Source organism: Globicephala melas, chromosome 1, assembly GCF_963455315.2.
Source record: "Globicephala melas chromosome 1, mGloMel1.2, whole genome shotgun sequence".
In the NCBI taxonomy this organism is placed as follows: Eukaryota; Metazoa; Chordata; class Mammalia; order Artiodactyla; family Delphinidae; genus Globicephala; species Globicephala melas.
In genome coordinates this window covers 145,369,949-145,385,233 of record NC_083314.1, presented here as the reverse complement: position 1 = coordinate 145,385,233, position 15,285 = coordinate 145,369,949, and the positions used below count along the sequence as shown (strand labels likewise).

General features: G+C 39.2%; 1 protein-coding gene across 2 annotated transcripts in view; it reads right to left on the bottom strand.

Annotated features, from left to right (window-relative positions):
- Positions 1-9,924: 9,924 nt before the first annotated feature.
- EPS15 (epidermal growth factor receptor pathway substrate 15) overlaps positions 9,925-15,285 on the bottom strand; it is a 160,736-nt gene continuing 155,375 nt past the window's right edge. For both annotated transcript variants that reach the window (XM_060305654.1, XM_030870101.2), the window contains exons 24-25: positions 13,837-14,030; positions 9,925-11,494 (exon numbers count right to left, since the gene is read on the bottom strand). In XM_060305654.1, the coding sequence (XP_060161637.1) occupies positions 11,348-11,494; positions 13,837-14,030 (341 nt within the window). In that variant the 3' untranslated portion in view covers positions 9,925-11,347. The remainder of the gene's footprint in view (positions 11,495-13,836; positions 14,031-15,285) is intronic.

Genomic DNA, 15,285 nt, shown 5'->3' with positions numbered 1-15,285 from the left:
GGAGGGGCAGGCAAGGGGGAGGACAGACAGGAAGGAGCTGATTGGGCCTGGCAGTGGAGGCTGCTGACCAGGCGAGGCACTGAGACGTGGCCCTGTCCACAGACCTCTGATTCCCAGAGGAGAACGGGAGACAGAAGAGGATGAGCCTGTCTCCAGTTCACACTTTCTTTGAAACCCCGTATTTTGCCTTACGTCATGTACATTTTTACTTTTTATTTTTTAACAAGTAGAAGAATCAGCTCTGGAGCAAGGTTAGCCCCTGGCAGTGCAGTCTAGCAGGCTTCCATGGGAGGCTCAACTAAAGGCAAAGAACAAGGGAGCACCTTGAGGAGGTATTTGAGAAGGATCGCTCTGAGGTCCAGTGTGTAGGATGGATTCAGGGGTCCCTGGAGACTTCTCTCTGTGAGGGAGTATGGGGGTTGAACACAGATCAGGGACGGGTGGCAATGGGACCATTGCTGTCTCCTTTTGGGCTGGGTCTGTATCCTAGGTCTTGTGCAACACAAATCACGTGTCAATAAATGGTGACTAATTGTAATGTGCCAAGCCCTAAGCCAGGTGCTTTACACAAATTCTCATTTAATTTCACCTTATTAAATACTCACCCCCATTTCACAGTGGATGAAACTGAGGTTCAGAGGGGTTAACTGACTTCCCCGAGATCAAGCCTCACACCCAGATCTGTCTGCCCCATCTGCGGCTCCCTCCCAACCCTGCCTGTAGTTTGCAGGTGGGCGGGGCATGGAGTGGGAGGCCTGGGCAAAGCAGAGGGCAGAAGCCTCAAGGATCATCTGGGCAGTTTCTCTCACTTTTCCTTGGTAAGCAGCAGAGAAAATACAACCTTTCCCCCTCTCTCTGAGCACTCATGTCATGCTCTAGGCAGATCAACAAGGGCCCGCAAATGCTGCCTATCTGACCACAAGGCTAGAGCTTCCAGATCTGGAAATTCCAGTTACAGTGCACCCATGGGCCCAAACTCCTCAGCTCACAGAGCTTTGCCCAGTTTGTCAGCACTGGGCACTGCAGATAGCCAACTTCCTCCTAGGCTCACAGGCATGAATACCACAGGGCCTCAGAAGCCTGGTCTCCTATAGGCCCCGAGCCCAGTCTAATCCTGGGTGGAATTAAAGTCCCACCCAGCCTCCAAGCCCACAACCAACACCACTTCCTACAGAAAGCCCTCCTGTATCTCCCCAGTGGAGGACTACCTCCTTCTTCAGAGATTACATTTTTCTCTCAGAGCATTTAGCACTATATATTTTTTAATCCTTATATTGGTTATCAATGACCATATTAGTCTCACTCTTCAGATTTCTATCTGAAGGTACAGAGAATGTCTCACATTTGTGTCTTCCACAGAGCCTAGCACCACTGTTACACATAGTAGATGTTCAGTGTTGAGAGAATGAAGAAGGACCTAATATTTATCAAGTTTCTACTCAGTGGCAGGCACCATGCTGAGGGCTTTTACATACACTACCTCTAATCTGGGAAACTCTTGTTTTGAGAATATTTGAGTCAGAAGTTTAGAAATGTTCCTGAGATCAAATTAGGAACTGGGGGCAATTCTCTGGCGGTTCAGTGGTTAGGACTTGGTGCTTTCACTGCTGGGGGGTTCAGGTTCAATCCCTGGTCAGGGAACTAAGATTCCCGCAAGCTAAGCGGCATGGCCAAAAAAAAAAAAAAAAAAAAAAAAAATTAGGGACTGGGATTCAACCCAAGGGTTCTCAAACTTCAAGGCTTCTTTCCTGTTCTTTTTCTTTGACATCTGGACATCTTCATCATCATGTTCTTCTTTATCTTCATCACCATCATTTGCTTAGAACTTTGTTAAGCATTATTCTAAACCCTTCACATGTACCAACTCATTTCATCCTCAAAATAATCCTATCAGGTATGTCCTTTTACAAGCCCAATTTTTCTAGTTGAGAAAGTGAAGCAGAGGATTAAGCAATCTGCTCAAAATAACAAAGGCTAGTTAAGTGGCAGGAGCTAGAACTCAACCCAAGCAGCCAGACTAGCATCTGTATCTTAACCCCAGCCCCAGTCTGCCTGCTACACAAGCTCTTAGAATGCACACAGCATTTATAAGTCACTTTCCCAAAGCTTAGCTTATTTTGAATCTCACAACAATCCCAAGGTACAGCAGGTTTTATTCTTTCCCTTGCTCTGGAGCCAGTCTGCCTGGGTTAGAATCTTGGCCTCACCACTTGATAGCTGCCTGTGACTTCAGGCAAGTTACTTAACCTCTCTGTGCTTCAGCTTTCTCATCTGTAAAAAGAGGATAATAATAACACCTATCACAAAGGTTGTCGTGAGGACTAAATGAGTTAATGCAAACAAAAGAGAATAGTGGACACACAGTGTGTGTGAAAATTTTATCCAGAATCAGTGGGGAACATTTAGTATCAATAAACTTTCAAGATAACTGAAGTTTATTCCCTTAATCTTATATAGACATTTTCCTAAAATATTTTCCTTTTTTGTGTACTTAAACACAGACATGACAGCTCTTACTTGGTGAGTATCTGCCATGTAACAGGAATGAAGACTTTATATCCATCATCTTTAATCCTCACAACCACCCTGCCTGGCAAGGACGTCAGTGTCCCACAAGCAGACCTGAGTAATCAGGGCAAGACCACTACCGTCCAGAGCCGTCGAGACTCATCAGTATTCACAGGGAGAAACTGAGGCCCACCCAGGACAGCCAGGGATTTGTCCAAGGTCACACAGAGGGCCAGTGGCAGCACCAGGACCGCAACCTGTGAGCCACCTGTGAGGGCAACTCAGGTGAGCTGGACCTCAGGTGGGCTGGGAGTCAGGTTTGGGCAGCTACGTCTCCCCTCAGTAGTGCTGTTCACGCACCTGATGCTCCCCAACGCTGGTCCACTGAGGATCAGAGAGGTTAAGAGATTTACCCAGAGTCACACAGCTAGCAAACAGTAAGGCCAGGAACCTTCTCAGGAAGCTGCGATGCATCAGGGTTTTCTTTGAGAACATTAGTTCTTGCTTAGGGCCCGGGGTTGCTCTGTTTGATCTCTGTTGATGCTTAGGCTCAAAGGGCTGCTTTTAAGGCCATGGATGCAAAAGGCAGCCTGGTGTGCTGGAAGAGTAGGTCTCAGAGCCAAGGCACCTGGGCTGGGGTCTTGGCCAAGTCACTTGCATCTCTATATACCTCATGTTTTCTATCTGTTATAGTGCTGTGAGCGTTAAGTAGGGTAATGTATACTAAGCGCCTTAGTGCCAGGCTCAGAGAAGGTCCTCAGCAAGTGTCAGCTATTTTTCCTTGCCTCTTTTCCTTTTTACAAAATAACTCAGTCCTCTCAAGTTTTGACTCCAGAGGAAACAGAAAGGAGAGGCTGAAACTAAGCCCTTAGCTCTTGGGCAACTAAACACATTCTATACACTTATTGCAGTGGGGAAGAAAACTAGGTGGGGTCTTCCAGCAAAGACACACCTTCCCTCCACGAGATAATCCTTTACATTAATAACCCGTATACACAACAGTAGGACCGACATTTCTTACTTGAAAAGAGATAATTTAAAATATCAGTGGCTTTCTTTTATCTTGTGGCCCAGTATGTATTCAATAACAAATTCTATTTCATAATTTTTAAAATGCTGATCAGTAACTTACTGAAAAATCTACAAATGAAATATAAGGTTTGCTTCAACATGACATGAAAGCGAAGTGTGTAGGAATATAGATAAAATAAGATTGGATGTGAACTGGTATTTATTGAAGCTGATTATTGGTATATGAGTGTTCATTCTGCTTTACAGGCATAGCTCATTTTATTGTGTTTTACTTCACTGTGCTTTGCAGATATTGCATTTTTTACAAATTAAAGGTTTGTGGCAACCCTGCATTGAGCAAGTCTATTGGCACAATTTTTCTACAGCATTTGCTCACTTTATGTCTCTGTGTCACAATTTGGTAATTCTTTTTTTTTTTGAATTTTATTTTTTTACACAGCAGGCTCTTGTTAGCTATCCATTTTAGACATATTAGTATATATGGTAATTCTTGGAATATCAAACGTTTCATTATTATTACACTTGTTATGGTGATCTGTGATCAGGGATCTTCAATGTAACTACTGTCATTATTTTGGCATTTTTTAAGCAATAAAGTATTTTTAAATTAAAGTAGGTACATTGTTTTCTTAGACATAATGCTACTGCACACTTAATAGACTACAATGTAGTATAAACACAACTTTTATATGCACTGGGAAATGTGTGACTCACTTTATTGTGATATTCACTTTACTGCGATGGTCTGGAACTGAACACGCACTATCTCCAAGGTATGCCTGTACTACTCTGGTTACATTTTTTCCATGTTGCTCGATTTAATAAACTGATTTCACAACCCAACTAAGGAATTACAACCTGCCTATTGAAAAACATCAAGTTATAGAGAGTAAAATTATGCACATCCCCAAAGAATTCCATATGCTACAATAATATTAGAGTGCCTTTATTTCCTTAAGGTAGCATTTTCTCAAGATTTGTTTAAAGAGGAAAAAAAAAACCCAGCTTACATGTTCAAGCCATTACTGATTAAATATCAATCAGAAATTAAGGTTATGAAGGAAAAGCTTTCTAAGGGGTTAGGATTTTAACCTGAATGTGATGGGAATCAGTGGCATGTTTTATTACAGGAGTGACAGGGCAGATTTCGATTCTAGAAGAATCTGACTGCAACACGGAGGATGGTCTGGAAGCAGAGAGAAAAACAAGAGATTGGCGGCAAGGAGATTAGGAAGCTTTGGCAAAAGCCTGAAGAGAGATGATGAAGACCTGAATTGGGGGAGTGGCACTAGGGATGGAGAGGACAGATTTGAGAGATACTTAAAAGGCAGAATTGTTAGGTCATGTTGACAGTTTGGAGGAGAATGAGTCAGGGAGAAGGCCTGGCACATATACACTCAATAAATGACATGATCAATGAAAGGGTGAAGTCAGAGCCCAGGGAGTGAGATGTTTCACTAAGAACTCATAAACTGGGGAAAGTCTGCCTTAGAAGGAGTTAAATACAGAGTCTACATGAAAGCAAAGATATGCAAAGTCACCCTAAGAGACTTTATAAGCTACCCAACCAGCCAAACCAGACTGTAACCTGATCAAACGTATTAGTCTAAAAAAATGTGTTCATCAGAGGGGCCAGGCAGCCCTGGCTGCAGAGAGTGAGGAACCTTACAGGTAGGACGCATCCAAGCACTGGCAGGGAGAAGGAATCTTCATTCAACCAACTGTGAGCACTTCAAGCCCTATAGCAACTTCTACTGGAAACTGACATTTTGTTCTTTACATCAGTCCCTGTGAACTTGCTTAATGGGAGCTTTGTCTCTCTTCTACTGATGAAAATCAGGTTTCTAAACTTGAAGGTCAGACCTTGGATAAGGTTGATTTCACTAAGTAATGAGTATCACTTAAATGAGGCTTCCTGGGAGACTGTCTGGCAGCCTTCGTCAGTCAACAGAGCTCTGACATCAAATGATGTGGCCTTGTGAAAGCTGTGTTTTTATGGTTGTTGTTTTGTTTTAATTTTGACAGTTGCCGTCTACACTTTTACTAATGCTAGGAGCAGAATACTGTGTCCTAGGGACACCTCGTCTGGGAAGCCTTCCCCAGTCCTCTCAGCCAGAACTATTCTCTCCTTCCTCTGGGTGTCCCAGCACTCCTATCATAATCTTCAATGTGCAGTGTTGTGAAATTAACTGTAAGTAATGTCTATCTCCCCCACTATACCACTGATGGCCTCATATGAGTTTTCTCTGTCTCTGACCCAGCACAGTACCCAGAACACAATACACCTTAGCAAAGGGGAACAAAATGACAATGATCTTCTCTGTGCATTCCCAAAACTCAGATGATAAAGGGCGTTCTGGCAGTAAGAGGTACAATATTGAGCCATACATCAAAAGTATTTTAATATAAGTTTTCTTCAGTAGAGCAGAGTGATTGAGCATGGGTTCTGGATCTAGACTGCCTGGGTTTGAATCCTGGTTCTGACACTTTTTAGCTCTGTGATTTGGGCAAGTTGTTTAACCTTTTTGTACCTCAACTTCCTCATCTGTAAACTGCAAATAACAGTAACTAACTTAAAGGATTGTTATGGACATTAAAATGAATCAGCATATAGATCTTCCTTGACTTACGATGGGGTTATATCCCCATAAACCCGTCACAAATTGAAAATATCATAAGTCAGAAATGCATTTAATACAGCTAAGCTATCACATCAGAGCTTAGCCTACTCTACCTTACACATACTCAGAACACTTAACATTAACCTACAGGTGGGCAAAATCACCTAATGCAAAGCCTATTTTATAATAACGTGTTGACTAGCTCATGTAACTTACTGACTATTGTAGTAAAAGTGAAAAACAGAACAGTTGTCTGGGTACTGGGTGGCTGTAAGTGTTCTGGATGTCCACCCTTGTGATCGTGCAGCTGACTGGGAGCTGCGGCCGCTGCCCAGCATCGTGAGAGAGGATTGTACAGCACATTGCTCGCCTGGGAAAAGAGCAAAATTCAAAAGTCAAGGTATGTTTCCTACTGAATATGTATTACTTTTGCACCATCATAAAGTAAAAAAATCATAAGTCAAATCATCATTAAGTTGGCGACCATATATTAAAGTGTTTCAAATAGTACTGGCACATAGTAAGTGCTGTTAGCCTGCAATTATTATTTTTAAAAACTCTCTTTATCCACAAGGAAGATTAGAGGTGCTTTACACTATGAAGCAGAAGCGACAGGTCAAATACAGAATGACAAGGTGCAACAGCACTGCAAACGAAATGAGTACATCTAATAAGACGTGCAGGAGAACAGAGAGACCTGGAAGTCAGTCCCTATTCTAGTGGTTCTCGAAGCGAGGTCCCTGGGCCAGCAACTTCAGCATTATCTGGGAGCTTGTCAGAAATTCAGATTCTTAGGTCCCACTCTAGACCTACTGAAATCACAAACTTTGGGGATGGGGTCCACAATCTGTACTTTAACAAGCCCTCCAGGTGATCCTGATGCTTGCTGAGGTTTGCAACCACTCCCTTCCCCTCACCACCCATATCTAATCAGACTCTAAGGCCTGATAATTCTCTTAAATCAATCCTCTTTTCTCGGGCCTCAGCCACAGCCATATTTTAGGTACCTACCATCTCACCTGAATGACTCCATCAGCCTTCACCTGCTCTCCCTGCCTTACCTGGTTTCCTTCTAAAGCAATCCACCAAATCACTACCAGTGAGACCTTTCTTACACACAAACACAAATACTTCACTCTTTTGCCCACAAACCTAACTCTAGTTACACTGAACTACTTCAATTCTTGCTGTTTGCTAGCACACTATGTCGTGTCCTACCACTTTTTCTTTATACAACCATGGCCTCTGCCTAGAATGCCCTGTCCCTCCATCTGTGTGGCAAACTCTCCAAAATCTACTCTTTGCCTACCTTTTAATGTATTCTTTCCAGAGCTTTGCCAGCACTAATAAGTTATTTTTTGTTTTTGCCAGCTTTTGTGGTTTTAAAATTTGTATTTCTTTAATAAAAGAAAGGTTGGCTATCTCCCCTATGTTCCGATTTATCATTTATGATAATATTGGTAACTTACAATGGTTGAGTGCTTTCATGTGTCAAAAACTGTTCTAAATCCTGGTAAAGATTAAATATGAAAATGAATTAGGAAATGTTTTATAAGATGCCACATGCTATGTAGTAGGTTTATTTCATTAATCCTCAAGAGCAGAGATTACATGGATTATTCTATTTATGATAGTTCTCCTCTGGCTTCTCACCTTTAACAGGAATAGAGAGCAGTGGTCAAAACAGTAGAGCCAGTCTTCTGGGTTCAAATTCCAGCTCTGTCACTTACTAGCTACATAACTGTGGCCTAATTAGGGCACCTCCTCTGTGAAATGGAGACAAAATAGTACCTATACATTACAGGGTTACTTTTCTAAGGATGAAATGAAATAATATACGGAAAGCACTAAGGATTCTGCCTGAAGCTCAATATATGTTATCTGTTATTATTTATCATGCCCTGTTCCTAGCATTTCCTATAGGCAATATTTTTTTCACAGAAAAGGAGACAAAGCACGGTAAACTGGAAAGAATATCATGTTTTAGAATCAGACAGACCAGAGTTCAATTCCTGGCTCATCTACTTATTAGCAGTATTATCTGAAGCATATTATTTTAACTTTTTGTGTGTGTGTTATTTTTTTTGCGGTACGCGGGCCTCTCACTGTTGTGGCCTCTTCCGTTGCAGAGCACAGGCTCCGGACACGCAGGCTCAGCGGCCATGGCTCACGGGCCCAGCTGCTCCGCAGCATGTGGAATCTTCCCAGACTGGGGCACAAACCCATGTCCCCTGCATCGGCAGGCGGACTCTCAACCACTGCGCCACCAGGGAAGCCCTATTTTAACTTTTTTGAGCCTCATTTTTCCTATTTCTAAAACAGGCGATAATAATAGTACTACTTAGGGCTTCTGTGAAGATTAAACAAGAAGACACACATAAAGTGCTTAGTATAGTGCATTCAATAACCAATAGCTATTTTCACTATTGATAATAACATGGCTGCATTTGTTTGATTAAAATAAATAATATTAAAAAGCTGTCAAACTCAAATCATTCAGAACAATCCTGTGAGTTGGGTATTATGATGTTCATTAGAAGAAGAAAATGAGGTTCAGGGAGGCTAAGTAACTTTGTCAAAGTCATCTTTCCTAAAAATGGCAGACCAGGGTTGTCTGAATTTTTCACACCACAGTGCCCTCCTAGAGTCCATCTCACAAATCCTCATTCAACAAATACATACACACCACCCACGTTTCAGGCACTGTTTCTATGCATACCTGTTTCCTATCTTTCTTTCAAAAAAACAGGACATGTCAACTAAAAAATAGTTAACATTTATTGAGTATTTTATTCTATACCAAGTACTGTCTCAAGCACTTTACACATATTAATCTGTGCTGATTGTATGCCTACCCCTCCTTAGACACAGCATGGACATAACAGAGAATCGTGCAAAACTCCATTTCAGATAGGATGTATGGATAGTATGGTTTATTATAATTTAAAGTTTATTGTTCTCATAATTACAGGCTACAGTTTAGAAGTTTGAAACATAAGAGAAAATTCTATAAAGAGAACTCAAATAAACCTGAACAAGTAGGCAGAAGATGGTTAAAACTTCATAAGTAGTGCCACTTAGCTCTCAGGAATACTTATCTGTCCTTTCAAGCACAGGCTCCGGAGCCAGAGTCAACAACATAAAATATAATCATAAATGACTCTAAGACATTCATCCTACACAAGTGAGCATGGAGATTTATATATATATATATAAAAAATACATACTTTAATATATTATATTGGTCCACTGAGTATACATATTTTAATAAAAGAATCTATGTAATCCAGTTAAACACACATAAGATTAAGGTATACTTACTACATCGAAAGTTGGTGTTTATAAGTTACAGATATTTAGTACTTTCCAGAGTGTTCTTTTAATTAAAAAAAATATTTTAAAACCATTTCAAACATCTGTTCATTTTCCCAGTGCAAAAGAAGGTTGTTCAAGTCTACTTACCTTTTTCCTAAAGTGTTAAGGGGAAGAAAAAAACCCAAAACTCACTACCATTCACAACTCCCAATATTACTTTCTCAATCAACTTTTGCAGTATATCCTTATAACTGGATTAGTTTATCAAAATTAAACCCTTGTGATTATGATTCGGCCCTTGCTTCATATGTATGACTTTTATGCTGAAATGTTTTAATCTATAAAAGTAGAAAAAAGCTAACAGTGCAAGAAAGTGGTTCAAATTTGTTTTAAACTGCAGCAATTCAATTGTGTGTGGAGAGAAAAAAAGCACCATTTCAAGATGAAATAAACTGGATATTTTGGAATTTATTCATAGGCTAGGCAACAAGTTACTCTGATTAACACAGATCAATACCACCTTGACTTGGTAACCACAGAGATATTTAATTAGTTTTTAGGTGCATTTTCCTTTATCTTGGTTTTCAATACATTATCTAAATCACTGACTCATGTTAAAAAAAAATAAGATTACAATTTACAGCCTACTTCACAGTCCATTTTAAATTCAGCTTGTCTGCTAGGTCAATTTTACAGGAGATAGGCTTTTAACACATAAAGAGCTTCGATAATTTGGCAGGTCTCTTCTCTCCCAATTAAAAAACACAAGATTTTTTTGCTAGCCTGCCAATTTTGTAGGTGAAAAACACAAAGAGAATAAACTATTTTAATCCACAAAAATGGACAAAAAGGAATAATATGATTTAATACATGTCACTTTTTTCAGTTGTATTCAGTGAATGTTTTTACATTTCAAGTAACTGAACCTTCATTAAAGAAAAAAAATATATATATGTATACAAAAAGTTAAAGTACCTTCCAGTTCTAGCCTGCTAAAGTTTCTTCTGCAAAAGTAGAAAAATAAACCTACCATGAACTAAAGAGGACAGTGCCATGGCAGTGGCAGAATGGCTGCCAGGTTAAGATTTTTGCTTACCTTATATTGATGGGTATATTTTAAGTGGTAATTTTTCTCCACCCTCTAGTGCTTAAAATTATGGAGAGGTATGTGTTTATCTAAAATTCCCTAAGTCCAGAGAAGAAAATTTTAAATATATTTCACACATGAGGCTTTAAAGTTTTTATTTAGGAAAAGATTGAGTCTGAAGCTATAATGGTTCAATCTAAAGCATCCCTTTTTCGATAGTGGAGTCAATTTATGCAAAATATTTTTTCTTGTCTATAAAAAACAAATTGAACAGTATTTTGATTATAAGGAAATACAAACGTGTACTTTAAACTAGCCAACTTGCTCTGTCATAAAAGAAATAGGATGTTCTTTCCCTTCCCCTCTTTCAACCATTTAAATTAGGGGAGAATACTGCCAACTTTAAGAACCCCACTGGCTATCATCAGAGTAACTACAGAACAAGGGTAGCAAAGGGATGAAACTATTTCTCTATATTCCAGAAGGCAGAAGCTTGGGTGCTCTAGCTTTCCAAGTAAAAGTAGCACAGGCAGGCAAAAGCTCACACTAAATGCACACCAGAACGGGGGCCTAGGTGAAGTTATCTGGGTTACCGCTTTTACAGGGGGAAAAAAAGGACAAATCTGAAATGGAGTTTAAAAAAAACAAAAACTTTTGTCACATTTACAGGAATCTCAAACCTTTTGTATTCCCATGCTCATAGGTAGTTTTGATACACACTGTAAATAGCTTCAGTATTCAGGAAGAAGAGTATTGTGTGATTGACAAAGAACAGGAAAATTCTTCATGCTTCTGATATTTCAGATTTGCTGAGTGCAATAGCCAGTTCTAAGTCTTCTTGCTCTTGCTGATTCAGTCGGGCAAGCCTCTGCTCTTCCTCTTTCTCACTTTCCCTCTTGGCCCACTCAATCATATCTTCTTCAGAGGGATACTGCCATTTAAAAGACAAATGAACAAACGAATAAATTCATGAGCAGAACAAACACAAGAAGGAAAAAGAACTTTTACGAAATGATATTTAACTATTTGTTTCACCTTCTGAAGGACTCTGTAAATAGTCCTGTTAATTGTTAATTTTTTTTCTGAAAACACATTTAATCAGTTATTAAAATATGATTTAATCTTAAAAATTAATGCAGTCTACAGATAGTCTATAAAACTGAACATTAAACATCATTTTTTTAAAAAGTGGAAATTCTTAAGGTGAATCAGGAGATTTAAAAACAGGAGAGGGCTAGCATTTTTATCTAATGTGAAACATTTACTACTTCAACTTCAGTGAGTATCCTCACATGATAAATCATTTTCAACTTAATCCCACTGGTGATTTCCTACCTTATCCTAGCCCTTCAGGTACAGAAAAATTATGAAGCAAAGAATATCTATACATACATAAATTTTGTTAAACATAAAATAAGAGTACTGGATATACTAAATAAGATGTGAACCTGATCAATTTTTTTAATGCATTATAAAGAATTCAGTAGACATTGAGAACTTTTTGACCTAGTCTAAATAAAACCTTAATGCTGGTAATTATTAAGTCAAGGAAATACACTTATCCACCTGAAAGAGCAACCGTGGCAGATACTAAATAAAAAAATTCTACCCGGTTTCAAGTCCTGTCATAAGAGGAATACCATAACAGGATGAATACCATAATAGGATGAAGTGAAAGAAAATGTCAGGCTTTTTGAAAATGGTAGCTTTTCCCCTAGGGAATTAGAGGGCCTTTGAAACTTATAATACTTAACAAATCTTTCATAATTAAAAAAAGAAGACATTTTTATTATGAGCTGCTTAATATTATACTATACTGAGATTCTGGAATATGAAATAAGCAAAATGCCTTAGCTATTGTTCAAGACTCATTCCAACCAGGTTTTGACTTGCTGAAATCATACTTAAGATATTAAATGCCACAAACTGCCAGAAGGTTATTTTATATTAAGAGGAGTATACTAAGAAGAGCAATTCTGGATTCTCTGCTTGAAACAACTCAAATTCCATCTAATAAAAGGCAGTATAATTCTGACACTCTCTGTTTTCCAGTATTCAAAATACTGATTCCTATTCTGCTCCTTTACATTCAGAGGAAGCCACTGAAACTTAAAGAGTACAGAGTCAAAAGCTGGGTAGCTGAGACTAATTCTGTCTGCCTTAGTTGCATACAGATTCCTGCCTACCTCCTTTCTAACTAGAAATGGCTGCAGGGATAAAGTGACGGGTTGAGGGACCCAATGCTACACTGAGGGAGACATTAGGCAGATTGTGGTCAGAGTCACCTGGCCACTAGATCTCTTATTTCTAAAATCATCTCAAGTGCTTAAGGTATTAAGTAGAGGAAAATTGCTTTGTTATAAAATAGCGATAATGAAGGTCATTTTACCTGAAAAAACATCTGGGAAAATGAAACACTGTTAGTTACTCTAAGAATTAAAAAAAAAAAAAAAAAAAAAAAGCCTTGTTTTTATCTAAATAATGATGGAATACATGTCATTGCTTAATGTCCGTCCCTCCAGAGTGACACTTCAAGTTGGTTGCCCCATTTCTGTGATCTTATAGACCCTGCCTATGGTCTTGTCACAGAACTCTTCTATTGTCTTTACTGGCCTGCCTATGTTAGTCAGCTCTGGGAGGATGCAGAGTAAATATGGAATGCTAGTGAATTAGAGCCCCCCAAATAATTAAAGATTGTTTAGCTCTTAACAATCATATTTATTTAATAAAACCAACATTTACTTTTTAGGAACACTATTATATGAAACCAGAGTTTTATTTTCAATTCAAAGAATTCCTGGACCTATCCTCTCATAATTGTTGACTGGTCTCCAGAAATCATCAAGGCTTTATACACAAACACACAAACACAGTTACAAATACACAAACTCATTATTGGCATTATTCATCCAGAGGGCAGACAGCAAATGACTCTCTAATGGCCCATCATCCATAACAATTTGCAAAATAATAACTGTCAGAATTTTATTTATATTGTTTACCAAGATCAAGAGAAGGGTTTTGCAAAACAACTGGTATATAACCCAAGAATTAAGACTACAAAAATCATTTGAGCAATGAAATACTTTTAGAACCAGCAAACAGAATCAAACAGAGATTTTTTGGTTGAGGGAAGAATAAAGATCATTTTTAACATATTGGTAAATTTAGTTGAAATAATGCAAATTTGGCAGACTCCAAAATAATCTTTGAAAACTCTTTAAACTGTAAATGGAAAGATTTTCCCCCAAACAGCCCATTCACAGTACTTACAGCACTGAAGTTAGCAAAATTGCTTGGGTCAGCCTCTTTACTGGTAGTGGTAGTAGTAGAAGAAGAAGAAGTGAATGGATCACAAAACATATCAGGATCTTTTTCTTTGGGGCTATCATTGCCTGCGAAAGGCTGAAATGGATCATTCAGTTTAAAGGGATCAGAAGAATCCAATTTGTTGATGGGTCTTTTCCCTGGATCAAAATCATTACAATTAATTCAACCAGCAAATATGGCAAACACAAACACACAAGAACATGAACACAGGGAGCATTAAAGAGCTGGGGGTGGGGAATGGGGGTCAGTACCTCAAATACATTCTTAATATGGTCTTAAACTATTACAACCAACACTATGTCCTCAAATTTTCACACACAACCTCTCAAATATATTCTAGCTCTATGTAGCTAAATGGAAAAATAGCAAAGAAGGGGGGAAATGGGCCGGGAATCTTTTTTTTTTTTTTTTTAATTTTATTTATTTATTTTTGGCTGTGTTGGGTCTTCGTTTCTGTGCGAGGGCTTTCTCTAGTTGCGGCGAGCGGGGGCCACTCTTCATCGTGGTGCGCGGGCCTCTCACTGTCGCGGCCTCTCTTGTTGCGGAGCACAGGCTCCAGACGCGCAGGCTCAGTAGTTGTGGCTCACGGGCCTAGTTGCTCCGCGGCATGTGGGATCTTCCCAGACCAGGGCTCGAACCCGTGTCCCCTGCATTGGCAGGCGGACTCTCAACCACTGCGCCACCAGGGAAGCCCGGGCCGGGAATCTTATCTGCCCAGAGAGTTGACCTTCTCTTCTCCAAAGCAGCATGTTCCCAAGAAAAGAGAGAGGAATGGACAAAACAGCAGGAGAATGACAAAGAATAATGACAAAAACGGCCTCTGCTGTGATAACCTCTGCCTGATACAGTTATCCACTAGTGGCAGGAAGGGCAAATGAGCTTTGAAAAATGCTAATATTCTTCTGATTTTCCTCTGGATCTATATGTAACACCTGGGAGCATGAAATTAAAAACTACCTTGGTAAAGCCCACCTATTTCTTGCTATTACAATATTTCAAACTGAAGAATAAAGAGAATGCTTTGAAGCCCAGGCCCTAAATCTTCGTGGGTGCTGATCAACTAAATCTTTTACCAAACAGCATACTGTTGCTCATTAATTCAGCACCATTTTCAAACAAGCTTTCTAATTTTAAAGGCTTAAACTCAGTACATCCTGAAGAAAGGATAATAAGAACAGGTGCTAAAATATCTTCAAATATATATATTTTCCTAAAGATGTGTTAAGCTGGTAAGAGCAATCATAACAACAGATTCTTTCTGGCACTGTAGCAGCTTACAAAAGGTGTTCACATCTCATATCTCAAAGGATCCTTCCACAATGCTGTGAAGGTAGGCAACATTAGAATTAATGCCACCATCTAATAGCTCAGATAGCTGAGGTTCAGACATAT